The sequence below is a fragment of the Rana temporaria genome, chromosome 9 (genome assembly GCF_905171775.1).
Source record: "Rana temporaria chromosome 9, aRanTem1.1, whole genome shotgun sequence".
Lineage (NCBI taxonomy): Eukaryota > Metazoa > Chordata > Amphibia > Anura > Ranidae > Rana > Rana temporaria.
In genome coordinates this window covers 85,533,453-85,546,949 of record NC_053497.1, presented here as the reverse complement: position 1 = coordinate 85,546,949, position 13,497 = coordinate 85,533,453, and the positions used below count along the sequence as shown (strand labels likewise).

Below are 13,497 nucleotides of genomic sequence, written 5' to 3'. Positions count from 1 at the left end.
AGGCCTGCTAATGCCTTACGGAAACGGCGTAAAACTACTGCGGCGGCAGGGCGTACGTTCGTGAATCGGCGTATCAACTCATTTACATATTCTACGCCAACCGCAATGGAAGCACCACCTAGCGGCCATCCAAAAAATTGCAACCTAAGATAGGACGGCGCAAGCCGTCTTATCTTAGATATGTTTAAGCGTATCTCTGTTTGAGCATACGCTTAAACATAAGTCGGTGAAGATTCTGAGTTAGGTCGGCTTATCTACTGATAAGTCGGCCTAACTCTTACTGAATCTACCTATATGTATTTAGTGGCTTTCCAGGCGTTCAGCTTTAAGGCCGCGTACATACGGTCGTTCCAAACCGATGAGAATGGTCCGACGGGCTTTTTCCATCGGTTCACCGCTGAAGTGGCCTGACGGTCTGATGTGCGTACACACCATCGTTCCAAAAACCAATCGTGTCAGAACGCGGTGACGTAAAACACACGACGTGCTGAAAAAAAACGAAGTTCAAGGCTTCCAAGCATGCGTCGACTTGATTCTGAGCATGCGTGGGTTTTGAACCGATGCTTTTCTGTACTAACCATCGGGTTGGACCGATCGGTCAGCGGTCCATCGGTTCGATTTTAAAGCACGTTTTAAAATTTTGGACCGAAGGACAACAGACCGATGGGCCATACACACGGTCGGTTTGGACCGATGAAACTGAAGGTACTGAAGTTACAGAGGTACAGTATATAGCCATAGCTGTTCCAGAAGTAGAGTACTTAAGGATAGCTGTTCCAGAAGTAGATTATAGAACAATAGATTATCTAGAAGTATATGATGATATATGTTCTAGATGTAGAGTATATAACAATAGATGTTCAATAAGTATATAACTATAGATGTTTAGGAAGTAGAGTATATAACTATAGATTTTCTAAATGTAGAATATATAATAATGGATGTTCTAGAAGTAGAGTATTTAACAATAGATGTTCTAAAAGTAGAGTATTTAACAATAGATGTTCTAAAAGTAAAGTATAGAACTATAGATGTTCTAAAAGTAAAGTATAGGGGCCGGATTCAGAAAGAGATACGACGGCGTATGTCCTGATACGCCGTCGTATCTCTGAGTTCCGCCGGTCGTATCTATGCGACTGATTCAGAGAATCAGTTACGCATAGATATCCCTAAGATCCGACAGGTGTAAGTGTCTTACACCGTCGGATCTTAGGCTGCAATTCCAGGCTGGCCGCTAGGTGGCGCTTCTGTATTTTTACGCGAGGAATATGCAAATGTGGATTTACGCCGATTCAGAAAAGAAACGACCGCCCGGCGCTTTTTTTTTTACGTCGTTTGTGTTCGGCTTTTTCCGGCGTATAGTTACCCCTGCTATATGAGGGGTAGCTAATGTTAAGTATGTCCGTCGTTCCCGCGCGGAGTTTTTAAATTTTACGTCGTCTGCGTAAGTCGTTTGCGAATACGGCTGGACGTAATTTACGTTCACGTCTAAAGCAATGACGTCCTTGCGACATCATTTAGAGCAATGCACACTGGGATATTTTACGTATTCAAATAATACGTAAAAAACGCGGGGTCGAGTTAGATTTAAATAATACACGCCCCCAACATCCCCATTTGAATTACGCGGCCTTACGCCGAAACACATACGTTACGCTGCCGTAACTAAGGGCGCAAGTTCTTTCTGAATAAACTTGCGCCCAAAGTTAGAGCGGCACAACGTATCGGAGATACATTATGCGGGCCGGACAGATACGCTCAGGTATCTGAATCCCGCCCTAGAACTATAGATGTTCTAAACGTAAAGTATAGAACTATAGATGTTCTAAAAGTAAAGTATAGAACTATAGATGTTCTAAAAGTAAAGTATAGAACTATAGATGTTCTAAAAGTAAAGTATAGAACTATAGATGTTCTAAAAGTAAAAGTATAGAACTATAGATGTTCTAAAAGTAAAGTATAGAGCTATAGATGTTCTAAAAGTAAAGTACTATAGATGTTCTAAAAGTAGAGTATATAACTATGGATGTTCTAAATGTAGAATATATAATAATAGATGTTCTAGAAGTAGAGTATAGAACTATAGATGTTCTAGAAGTAGAGTATAGAACTATAGATGTTCTAGAAGTAGAGTATAGAACTATAGATGTTCTAGAAGTAGAGTATAGAACTATAGATGTTCTAGAAGTAGAGTATAGAACTATGGATGTTCTAGAAGTAGAGTATATAACCATGGATGTTCTAAATGTAGAATATATAATAATGGATGTTCTAGAAGTAGAGTATAGAACTATAGATGTTCTAGAAGTAGAGTATATAACAATAGATGTTCAAGAAGTAGAGTATATAACAATAGATGTTCTAGAAGTAAGACTATCCCCAACTTGTACTGTAAAGATTGCTACAGGTGTGAGATCCTGTGGTATCCCTAGGTACAGCCAGGTACATCAATATAACTTTGTACAATATTGCTTTGTTGCTTCTCTGCAGATTTACTTTTGGTTAGATAAGATATTACCCAAGGCCTTCGGGTCGCAGTTACTTTGTTTTGTTTGCCTCTCTTTTGGGAGACTGTTAGTTTTGTTTAGTGTCAATATATTTTCATGTTAAAAACATTGTTGTGTCATGAAGTATTATTGAACACCCTCTTAGGGTAAAAACATATAACCGGTTTATGACGCGGTACTTTAGTTAAGACAGCTCATTCATACTATTGGTAAATAAATGTATGTGGGTTTTTTCCTTTTTTTGTCACTTGTACCATGTCCTTTTAGATTGTAACCTCTGTACTGATTGTGTTTGTGCTTTTTATGTTTGCCTTTATGACACAATAAAAATCTTTTCAGATAAAAAAAAAAAAAAAAAAAAGTAGAGTGTATATAACTATAGGTGTTTTAGATGTAGAGTATATGACTATAGATGTTCAAGAAGTAAAGCATATACGTATGGGTGTTCCAGATGTAGAAAATATAATGATAGATGTTGGAGTATATGGATGTTCTAGAAGTAGAGTATATAACGACAGATGTTCTAGAAGTAAAGAAATGAACTAGCAAGCCCCCAATAAAAAGTAAAGGCGACATAAAGAAAAACTTGGGAAAAATCTTATAAAACTAATGTCACTGTAGAAATATAAACTTGGCCTACCTTACAATTTAGCTTCAGTGAGAAACTCGGAATTCGCAATTTTTTTTCCTGTCTGGGGAGTAATTGGTTGTCCCCACAAGGCTGATGCTGGAGTTCATCATGACAGCAGAACATCTGGTACTGCAGGCTGATTTCTTTGGCTAGTTCCAGGCCTGGCTATCTGCTCAGATACCTGGCCAGTGTAAGCACTATGTAGGGCAGTGTACAGAGGTCAGTAAGATGTAGGGCAACGTCCAGGGGTCAGTAAGATGTAGGGCAGTGTCCAGGGGTCAGTAAGATGTAGGGCAGTGTCCAGGGGGCAGTAAGATGTAGGGCAACGTCCAGGGGGCAGTAAGATGTAGGGCAACGTCCAGGGGGCAGTAAGATGTAGGGCAGTGTCCAGGGGTCAGTAAGATGTAGGGTAGTGTCCAGGGGGCAGTAAGATGTAGGGCAGTGTCCAGGGGTCAGTAAGATGTAGGGCAGTGTACAGAGGTCAGTAAGATGTAGAGCAACGTCCAGGGGTCAGTAAGATGTAGGGCAGTGTCCAGGGGTCAGTAAGATGTAGAGCAACGTCCAGGGGTCAGTAAGATGTAGGGCAGTGTACAGAGGTCAGTAAGATGTAGAGCAACGTCCAGGGGTCAGTAAGATGTAGGGCAGTGTCCAGGGGTCAGTAAGATGTAGGGCAACGTCCAGGGGTCAGTAAGATGTAGGGCAGTGTACAGAGGTCAGTAAGATGTAGGGCAGTGTCCAGGGGTCAGTAAGATGTAGGGCAGTGTCCAGGGGTCAGTAAGATGTAGGGCAGTGTCCAGGGGTCAGTAAGATGTAGGGCAGTGTCCAGGGGTCAGTAGGATGTAGAACAGTGTCCAGAGGTCAGCAATAGGTGGAGCAGTATAGAGATCAATAGTAGGTAGGGCAGTATACAGAGATCAGTAGTAGGTAGGGCAGTATACAGAGATCAGTAGTAGGTAGGGCAGTGGACAGAGGTCAGTAATACGTAGCGCAGTGCACAGAGGTCAGTAGTATGTAGGGCAGTATACAGAGGTCAGTAGTATGTAGGGCAGTGGACAGAGGTCAGTAATACGTGCACAGAGGTCAGTAGTAGGTAGGGCAGTGTACAAAGGTAAATAGGGTGAAGAGAAGTGTACAGAGGTCAGCAGTATGAAGAGCAATGTATAGGGATCAGTAGAGCAGAGGACAGGGCAGTCAGAAGGGTCAGGTGCAGGGGGGTCAGGAGGGTACAGTACTGAGGGGTCAGAAGGGCATGGGGCAGGGGGGTTCAGTAGGGCACAGTTTTGTGGGGTAAGGAGGGCATGGTATTGGGGGGTTAGGAGGGCACAGTACTTGGGCCTCGGGAGGGCAGATTACAGGGGGTCCAGGAGGGCATACTTATTGAATCAAACACAATCGATTTGCTGCCAGCACTGTAGGAACAAACTTCCAGTATTTTGCTGAGCAACAAGTTAAATGCAAACTATTTTAATTTGCTGTACAAGTTTGAAGATGAGCACAACTGTCAGAATGGTGTGTCTGAGCAACAATACCACCACTTCTTTCTGTCTTCCAGTTTATGGCAGCTCAGTAGTATTAAATTATAGCATTTGAATTTGTCTGATCACACATTCACATACTACAGCAGACGTCCCCCACTATTTGCTCAGATACACCGTCTATGCAGTCACAGGCTGCCTTGGTAGATCCATTAAGCTTTTCTTCTAGCCATGTAAAATCAACCAAATGTGGTTTCTATAATAGACTGTGTAAAATATTCCACTTATCTGTTTTAAATTGCAGTCATTGTTGGAAACGGTTGACAATGTTTGACCCAGTTCTTTGTTACCTCACTGGTTATACAATCATTGTAGGAGGGGCAGAGAGCCTGGCAGACAGTATATTCTTCATAGTTATGCAACTCTGCTCTCCTGACCCAATTTCTCTACATAGCGACACTTCCCAAGAAGCAAACCGGCCAGGCTTCTGGAAAAATGCATGTGGCGCTGTATTAATAGACTGGGAAAATGTCTTTGTAAAGCGAACATAATACCCTGCTATTAACTGGTAAAATGTTCAAAGCCCTGCGTGACAAACAAAAATTTCTAGAAAGAACAGGTCTGAACTCCAATTAGAATACTTCGCAATTTCAAGATCTAAAAAGTGACAATTATCTCCTTACTATATAATATCTCTATATAATATTGTTATCAGACAGCAAAATAGCATACAAACAATAAACACTGTTGGAGAATGCAATAGAAAATATAAACATTCTCAGCAGAAATACAGTATGTATATGTCCTTTGCCTATAGCTGCATACCGTAGTATAGTAATGTATACAATATAGCCTTCCGTGACGGATGTAAATACCCCAAAAAGATGGCGGCATATGTAACTGCTGACCGTCAGAGACTCTGTCAGTGAGAAGAAGATAAGGGATATTCCATCACCACCTCCCTGCTGTACACATCATTTACAATGATCAATGGTGTCATTGTCCTCCCATGGAATCTTCTCACACTTCTGAATTAATATCCAGGGGTTAAGCTGTAATAGTGAAGACACATCTCACCACTGTGGGCTATGAGGAGCCAATAGGTTTTACCTGCTAGCCTCCATCATACCAGTTTAGGTGGACCTGCATTTACAGAGTATTTTCACCCAAAACTGAAAATTCAGTACCTGGTGGACACAGGCATGTTAGAAAGACTCATTGGCTACTTACATCCATCCAATGCTTCCAAGTCCGAACTCATTAGCTGAATCTGAAAGGCTGACCCTGATTCCCCCCCTGTAGAAATTACTGCAGAACCTGAATGTGTGGTTAATGCATCTGTGCCAATTATGTAGTCAACTTCCCAGCAATAAAAACTCATTTTTAGGCAGACTTCAGGGGCCAGGGTTTGGCTCCAATAATTACTAAAGGAATGGTCCCAGCAAATGAAAGGCAACCTAGGACTTCCCAAGAAGAAAGGGTCTAGTTCCTGGAGGTAAGCCCCCCGCATAGGCTTCACTTCCACTGCTGCCCATTCAACACAGTTATCAGTTTTGGGTAGACTGATGTGACGTACACACCATCAGATTTTCCGTCTGAAAAACCTTGGATGATTTTTCCGACGGAATTCCGGTCGAGCTTGGCTTGCATCCACACGGTCACACAAAAGTTCTCTGAACTTTCGTCCGTCAAGAACGCGGTGACGTACAACACTATGACGAGCTGAGAAAGGGAAGTTCAATGCTTCAAAACATGCGTCAAATTGTTTCCGAGCATGTGTCGGAATTTTGCGCGTCGGAATTGCTGCAGATGATCGGATTCTCCGATAGGAATTTTTTCCGTCTGAAAATTTGCCAACCAGCTCTCAATCTTTTGTTGGCGGAAATTCCGACAGCAAAAGTCGGATGGAGCATAGACACGATCCGAATTTCCGTTTAAAAGCTTACATCGGACTTTTGCTGTCGGAATTTCCGATCGTGTGTACGGGGCATTAGTTGTGAATCCCTTCTATTCCGCACTTATAATTTAATTAACTAAAAAGACAGATGGATATAGATAGATAGATATATATTAGGCCTATAGGGGACACTCCATTCACATTATTTGTTTTGGATAGAGAGGGGTAGTGTTAGGCCCCGTACACACGTCCGAGAAACTCGACGGGCAAAACACATCGTTTTGCTCGTCGAGTTCCTTGTGAAGCCGCCGAGATCTCGGCGAGCCAAATTTTCCCATTGCCCAACGAGGAAATAGAGAACATGTTCTCTTTTTGGCCCGACGAGACCCTCGTCGGTTTCCTCGGTGAAAAGTGTACACACGACCGGTTTTCTCGGTAGAATACGTCTCCCATCGAGTTTCTTGCTGAATTCTGCCGAGAAAACGGGTCGTGTGTACGGGGCCTCAGGACCCTTTCACACTGGTCCATTGAAAAACATGGTGAAAATGCACATTAAGTTTTTTGTGCGTTTCTGGTTGCCTGACTTCAAGCATGCACCTGTGAAACATGGACACGTGACTCAAAGAATGCACCAAAAATGCAACCATTTTTGATGCATTTTACATTGATATTAAGGATTTAAAAGGGAAATATTTTTATTGCAGAGTAAAAGCAGCGCAACAAAAACAATCAGTGTGAAAGGGTCCCTAGTTTTGCTGAACTTTATCCCCACTGAGTCAATTTCCCTTCACTTCCTGTTAAAGTGACCAACTGTTACTATGACAAAGTGGAAAAAAATTCTCCAACAGGGGCACAAACAGAAACCAAAACCTTCCAGCACCTTCCCAATTTCCCTAGAAATCTGCCCTAGAGCTTGTCTTTTTCTCTCACTTCTGTCCTGGTGACACCCCATAACTAGGAGAGGAAGGGGAAATCTCTTTGAAGGGGATACAGTCAACAATTAAAAAATAAAAGGTCTTAACCCTTCCCAAAAGTTTTGCCTGGAGTTCCACTTTAAAAGTAAACTGGCACAGTACTATAAAAACCAGCACCATTGGTGAGCTCCAAAAGTCTCCAATCCCCAACACAGGACTAATCCCAATTTGGGCGTTATGCTCCCCCACATTCCAGAATGTAAAAATTACACCCCAGCGACCTATAGAAAGGTGTGCTCTTTTTCCTTTTTAAAGTTCTACATGTAACCATGGTTAGATAACTCTACCAATAAAGTGGATAATTGGCACACGCAAATAGTGTTTATACAACAATCACATTACCTGATATCCAGTATGTATAATGTAATAGAATTCTAGCATGTTCCTAAAGAAAGAAGAATATCATTCACTGCGTCAGTTGATCCCTCTCTGCGGGATGTATCACCAATAATTAATTATTCTACAGTCCATGGCCAATTACACTAATCAGAGTACTTACACAAAGAACACAATGATCTGAGCTAACGCATTAACCCTTTATGTCTTGTTATCTTTAACGGCTTCTAACGGATGCTTACATAGTCTCTCTGCATTTAGACAAAGCATTGTTAACCAGAAAGTCCTGTCTTAAGTCTAGACCAGCTTTTCTCCATCTATTTACCCCACAGGAACCCTAGAAATAGTATACAGATCTCAGGGCACCCCAGCTAAAATGAATTCATTGAGGGTCAGTGGGAAGAATGTCCTTAAAACTGGTGATCAGTGGAAAGAAGGCCCCCCTTACATTGGTGATCAATGGGAAGAAGGCCCCCCTTACATTGGTGATCAATGGGAAGAAGGCCCCCCTTACATTGGTGATCAATGGGAAGAAGGCCCCCCTTACATTGGTGATCAATGGGAAGAAGGCCCCCCTTACATTGGTGATCAGTGGAAAGAAGGCCCCCCTTACATTGGTGATCAATGGGAAGAAGGCCCCCCTTACATTGGTGATCAATGGGAAGAAGGCCCCCCTTACATTGGTGATCAGTGGAAAGAAGGCCCCCCTTACATTGGTGATCAATGGAAAGAAGGACCCCCTTACATTGGTGATCAATTGAAAGAAGCCCCCCCTTACATTGGTGATCAGTGGAAATAATGCTCCCTTACATTGGTGGTCAGTAGAAAGAAATCCCCCCGACACTGGTGATCAATACATTAGTGATCAGTGGGAAGAATGCTCCCTTACATTGGTGATCAGTGGAAAGAATGTCCCTTACATTGGAGGTCAGTAGAAAGAATGCCCCTTACATTGGAGGTCAGTAGAAAGAATGCCCCTGTACACTGGTGATCAAAGGGAAGAATGCTCCTTACATAAGTGATCAATGGGATTAATGCCCCTTTACATTAGTGGTCAGTGGGAAGAATGCCCCTTACATTGGTGATCAATGGGAAGAATGCTCCCGGTATCGATCACTTGTGGCTTACATTGGCCAGGCTGATATGACACTTGTGTGGGAGTTCAGTCAGCTTCAGCATTGCCGAATACAGGCAGCTAGGGAACTTTAATGCAGAAAAGACCAATCAGGTCTCTTTTGCATTACAAATCCTGCCTGGTCACCTATTTTTACATCCAGTTCCATTTTAAGTCACAAGCCTAGACCTAAACGAGCAGTTAACCCTTGCATTGCGGGCGCAGCCCCACTCCATGGGAGAAATGTTAGAGTTTACTAGAGTTAAACCTAACTCCGGACAAAAAAAATGTTTTACTGCAATGTGCCTGCCCTGCATGGGCCAACTGCTTGTTTTGTCCGGGGCAGAAAGGAGAAAGCTACGAACTCACCCGATCCTGCACTCCATGGGCAAATGTCGCTCCCCCATGATCCAGCAGTGGACTATTCCTGATGTCCTCACATCTGGAGCAGGTCTATGGGACATCAGGAGCAGTCCACCGCACAGGACCGCAGGGGGGGCAGGAGCCACAGGGACCAGTCTTGTAGTTTTGGTAGATTAGGCAATTAGATCGGTGTTCTCCAACCCCCTACACAAAAACAAGTAGTTGACCCATGCAGTGTGGGCACAGCGCCCGCATGGGAAAACTTTTTTTTTTGCCTGGAGTTGGGCTTTAACATTCTTTCATATCAGAGCAGAAATATGAGCTGGTGGAGATGGATGCCCTGTGTTCCCGTTATTGCAGTCAGCATTGGTCTCATGCCAGGAGATGAGTGAGAGAGATGCCACAGAAGGGGGGCACACAATAAGGAGTCCATTACCTAATGTGATGGCCTGGGTATATCTGTCCAGGGCTTCTTCCAGCCTGTTGTCCTTGTACAGGGCACTGCCCTCCTGGGTGAGCCTGGCAGCCTGGACCTGGCAGGGGAACCACTTGCTGATGACATTACTGAGGAGTACATTGACTCTGTAGTGATGGTGGGCTTCCTCCTGGCACACTCCGCACTGCCTCCCATCCAGGCACTTCCTACAGAAGGTGTGCCCACATGGCACAGTCACCGGCTCACACAACAAGCCCTGGCACTCCGCACAGGACACGGTCCCCCATTGTCTCCTCTCCGGGGATGGCGGCTCTCTTCTCCGGATTTCATCTGCCAGGCAAGACACCAACGTGTCCAGCTGTTCCGCACACAGCTCGTCCTCCGCCGCCGCCTCCTGGTACAAGCCAAAGGCATCGTGCAGCTTCCCCGTACATGCCAGGCACTGTGCCCGCCTCAGCAGCAGCCCCCAGTCCACCGCCCCGGCCGCCTGTCCCTGCCGCTCATATATCTCACATGCCAACTGCAAGTTTTTCGCCTGGAAAGCCTGGGCAGCAAACTCCAGCATAAGACGTCCGTCTGCCTCCTGGGTGCCCATACTGGACCGGGCTCCTCTCACTTCCCCCCGGGGTCCTTCAGCTGCTCCATTCCTGCAATACGCCTAATAAGAGCCTAACATACAAGTGTTATATAAAGCGCCGTCATGTGACCCGCACCGCCGCTTCCCATTGGTCGGCCTCCTTCAAATTGTTACAAAACCTCACTGGCTTTTGTAACAAGGTTGCAGCTCTGTGTCATTGTCTGTGAGAGGAATGTCACTGGTGCTGCTGCTGGAACCTACCTCTGTGAGAGGAATGTCACCAGTGGCACCTACCTCTAGAGAGGCATGTTACCAGTGGCACCTACCTCTGTCAGAGGAATGTCACCAGTGGCACCTACCTCTGGAAAGGAATGTCACTGGTGCTGGAACCTACCTCTGTGAGAGGAATGTCACTGGTGCTGCTGGAACCTACCTCTGTGAGAGGAAAGTCACCAGTGGCACCTACCTCTAGAGAGGCATGTTACCAGTGGCACCTACCTCTGTCAGAGGAATGTCACCAGTGGCACCTACCTCTGGAAAGGAATGTCACTGGTGCTGGAACCTACCTCTGTGAGAGGAATGTTACCAGTGGCACCTACCTCTGTCAGAGGAATGTCACCAGTGGCACCTACCTCTGGAAAGGAATGTCACTGGTGCTGGAACCTACCTCTGTGAGAGGAATGTCACTGGTGCTGCTGGAACCTACCTCTGTGAGAGGAAAGTCACCAGTGGCACCTACCTCTAGAGAGGCATGTTACCAGTGGCACCTACCTCTGTCAGAGGAATGTCACCAGTGGCACCTACCTCTGGAAAGGAATGTCACTGGTGCTGGAACCTACCTCTGTGAGAGGAATGTTACCAGAGGCACCTACCTCTGTCAGAGGAATGTCACCAGTGGCACCTACCTCTGGAAAGGAATGTCACTGGTGCTGCAACCTACCTCTGTCAGAGGAATGTCACCAGTGGCACCTACCTCCTGTGAGAGGATTGTCACTGGTGCTGGAACCTACCTCTAGAGAGGAATGTTACCAGTGGCACCTACCTCTGTGAGTGGAATGTCACTGGTGCTGGAACCTACCTCTGAAGAGGAATGTCACCTGTGGCACCTACCTCTGTGAGAGGAATGTTACTGGTACTGTAACCTACCTCTAAAGAGGAATGTCACTGGTGCTGGAACCTACCTCTAGAGAGGAATGTGACCAGTGGCATCTACCTCTGTCAGAGGAATGTCACCAGTGGCACCTACCTCTGGAGAGGATTGTCACTGGTGCTGGAACCTACCTCTAGAGAGGAATGTCACCTGTGGCACCTACCTCTGTCAGAGGAATGTCACCAGTGGCACCTACCTCTGTCAGAGAATTGTCACCAGTGGCACCTACCTCTGGAGAGGATTGTCACTGGTGCTGGAACCTACCTCTAGAGAACAATGTTACCAGTGTCACTACCTCTGTGAGAGGAATGTCACTGGTGCTGGAACCTACCTCTAGAGTGGAATGTTATCAGTGGCACCTACCTCTGTGAGTGGAATTTCACTGGTGCTGGAACCTACCTCTAGAGAGGAAGGTCACCATTGGCACCTACCTCTGGAGAGGAATGTCACTGGTGCTGGAACCTACCTCTAGAGGGGAATTTCACCAGTGGCACCTACCTCTGTCAGAGGAATGTCACCAGTGGCACCTACCTCTGTCAGAGGAATGTCACTGGTGCTGGAACCTACCTCTGTGAGAGGAATGTCACCAGTGGCACCTACCTCTGGAGAGGAATGTCACTGGTGCTGGAACCTACCTCTGGAGGGGAATGTCACCAGTGGCACCTACCTCTGGAGAGGAATGTCACTGGTGCTGGAACCTACCTCTTACAAACTGAAAAATTCAGAAAAAAACATTAATTGCTGCCACTGTGCCCATTAAATGCAGCCACTGTGCCCATCAATTACAGCCACTGTAACCATCAATTTCACCCACTGAGCCATCAAATGCTGCCACTGTGCCCATAAATTGCAGCCACTGTGCTGATCAAATGATTCCATTGTGCGCATCAAATACTGCTCATCAAATACTGCGAGCGCAATGCTCTGTGCTTGCAGTTCCCCTTTTTTTAAGCCGATTAGAGCCCAGGTGCTTCAAAAATATAGCCCGCCACTGGAATTCAGTCGCCCAGCATCCGAAAAGGGGCCGGACGCCTGAAGATGGGGGTGGCTGGAGACAGGGCTGTCTTAATGAGAGGGCACACCTGGGCACTGCCCAGGGGCTCCAGTTGCATGAGGGGCCCCTGCACTTTCCCCAAAGCAGCTGGTCTTTGAGCCCTTGGGGGCCCCATGATGGCACTGAGAGTGATGGATACACAGGGGAGGCAGGCTGGCAGCGGTGCGCCGTGCAGAACGATACCTATTATTTCACAGTCAGCAGGGAAGCTTGAATGCTCGGGACTCGAAGGCTGTGGGATAGGACCTGGAGTGGGAGCTTCTGAGTCCTTCTGCCTGCTTGATTGGTATAGGTAAGTGCAGTGCTGGAGGTGGGCACAGAGCCAAAAGTTTACATGCACTGTATCTCCACTGGGAAAGGGGGTACTACATGGATGGAATAATGGTTCTGGGGGATATCAAGGGTGTATGGGGAAAACAATGCTGATGGGGGATCTGGGGTGTATAGGTGGTAGCAATGCTTGGGGTAGCTTGGGTGGCTATAGTGCTAGAGGTATCAGGGATGTAGAGAGGCCACAGTGTAGGGGGTATTAGGGATGTAGTGGGGTCATAATACAAGGGGTATCTTATGGTATATGGTTACAGTGCTGGGGGAAATATCTGGGGTGTAGAGGGGTCAGAGTGCTGGGGGATATCTGGGGTGTAGAGGGGTCAGAGTGCTGGGGGATATCTGGGATGTAGAGGGGTCAGAGGGCTGGGGGGATATCTGGGGTGTAGAGGGATCAGAGTGCTGGGGGGATATCTGGGGTGTAGAGGGGTCAGAGTGCTGGGGGATATCTGGGGTGTAGAGGGGTCAGAGTGTTGGGGGGGGGATTTCTGGGGTGTAGATGGGTCCGAGTGCTGAGGGGGGATATCTGGGGTTTACAGCGGTCATAATGCTGGGGGGATATCTGGGGTGTAGAGGGATCAGAGTGTTGGGGGGATATCTGGGGCTTAGAGGGGTCAAAGTGCTGGGGGGATATCTGGGGTGTAGAGGGATCAGAG

General features: G+C 46.1%; 1 protein-coding gene across 1 annotated transcript in view; it reads right to left on the bottom strand.

The window, feature by feature from the left end:
• LONRF3 (LON peptidase N-terminal domain and ring finger 3) overlaps positions 1-10,424 on the bottom strand; it is a 41,053-nt gene extending 30,629 nt beyond the window's left edge. Inside the window, exon 1 of the mRNA XM_040323828.1 lies at positions 9,734-10,424. Within this exon, the coding sequence (XP_040179762.1) occupies positions 9,734-10,328 (595 nt within the window). The 5' untranslated portion in view covers positions 10,329-10,424. The remainder of the gene's footprint in view (positions 1-9,733) is intronic.
• Positions 10,425-13,497: the final 3,073 nt, after the last annotated feature.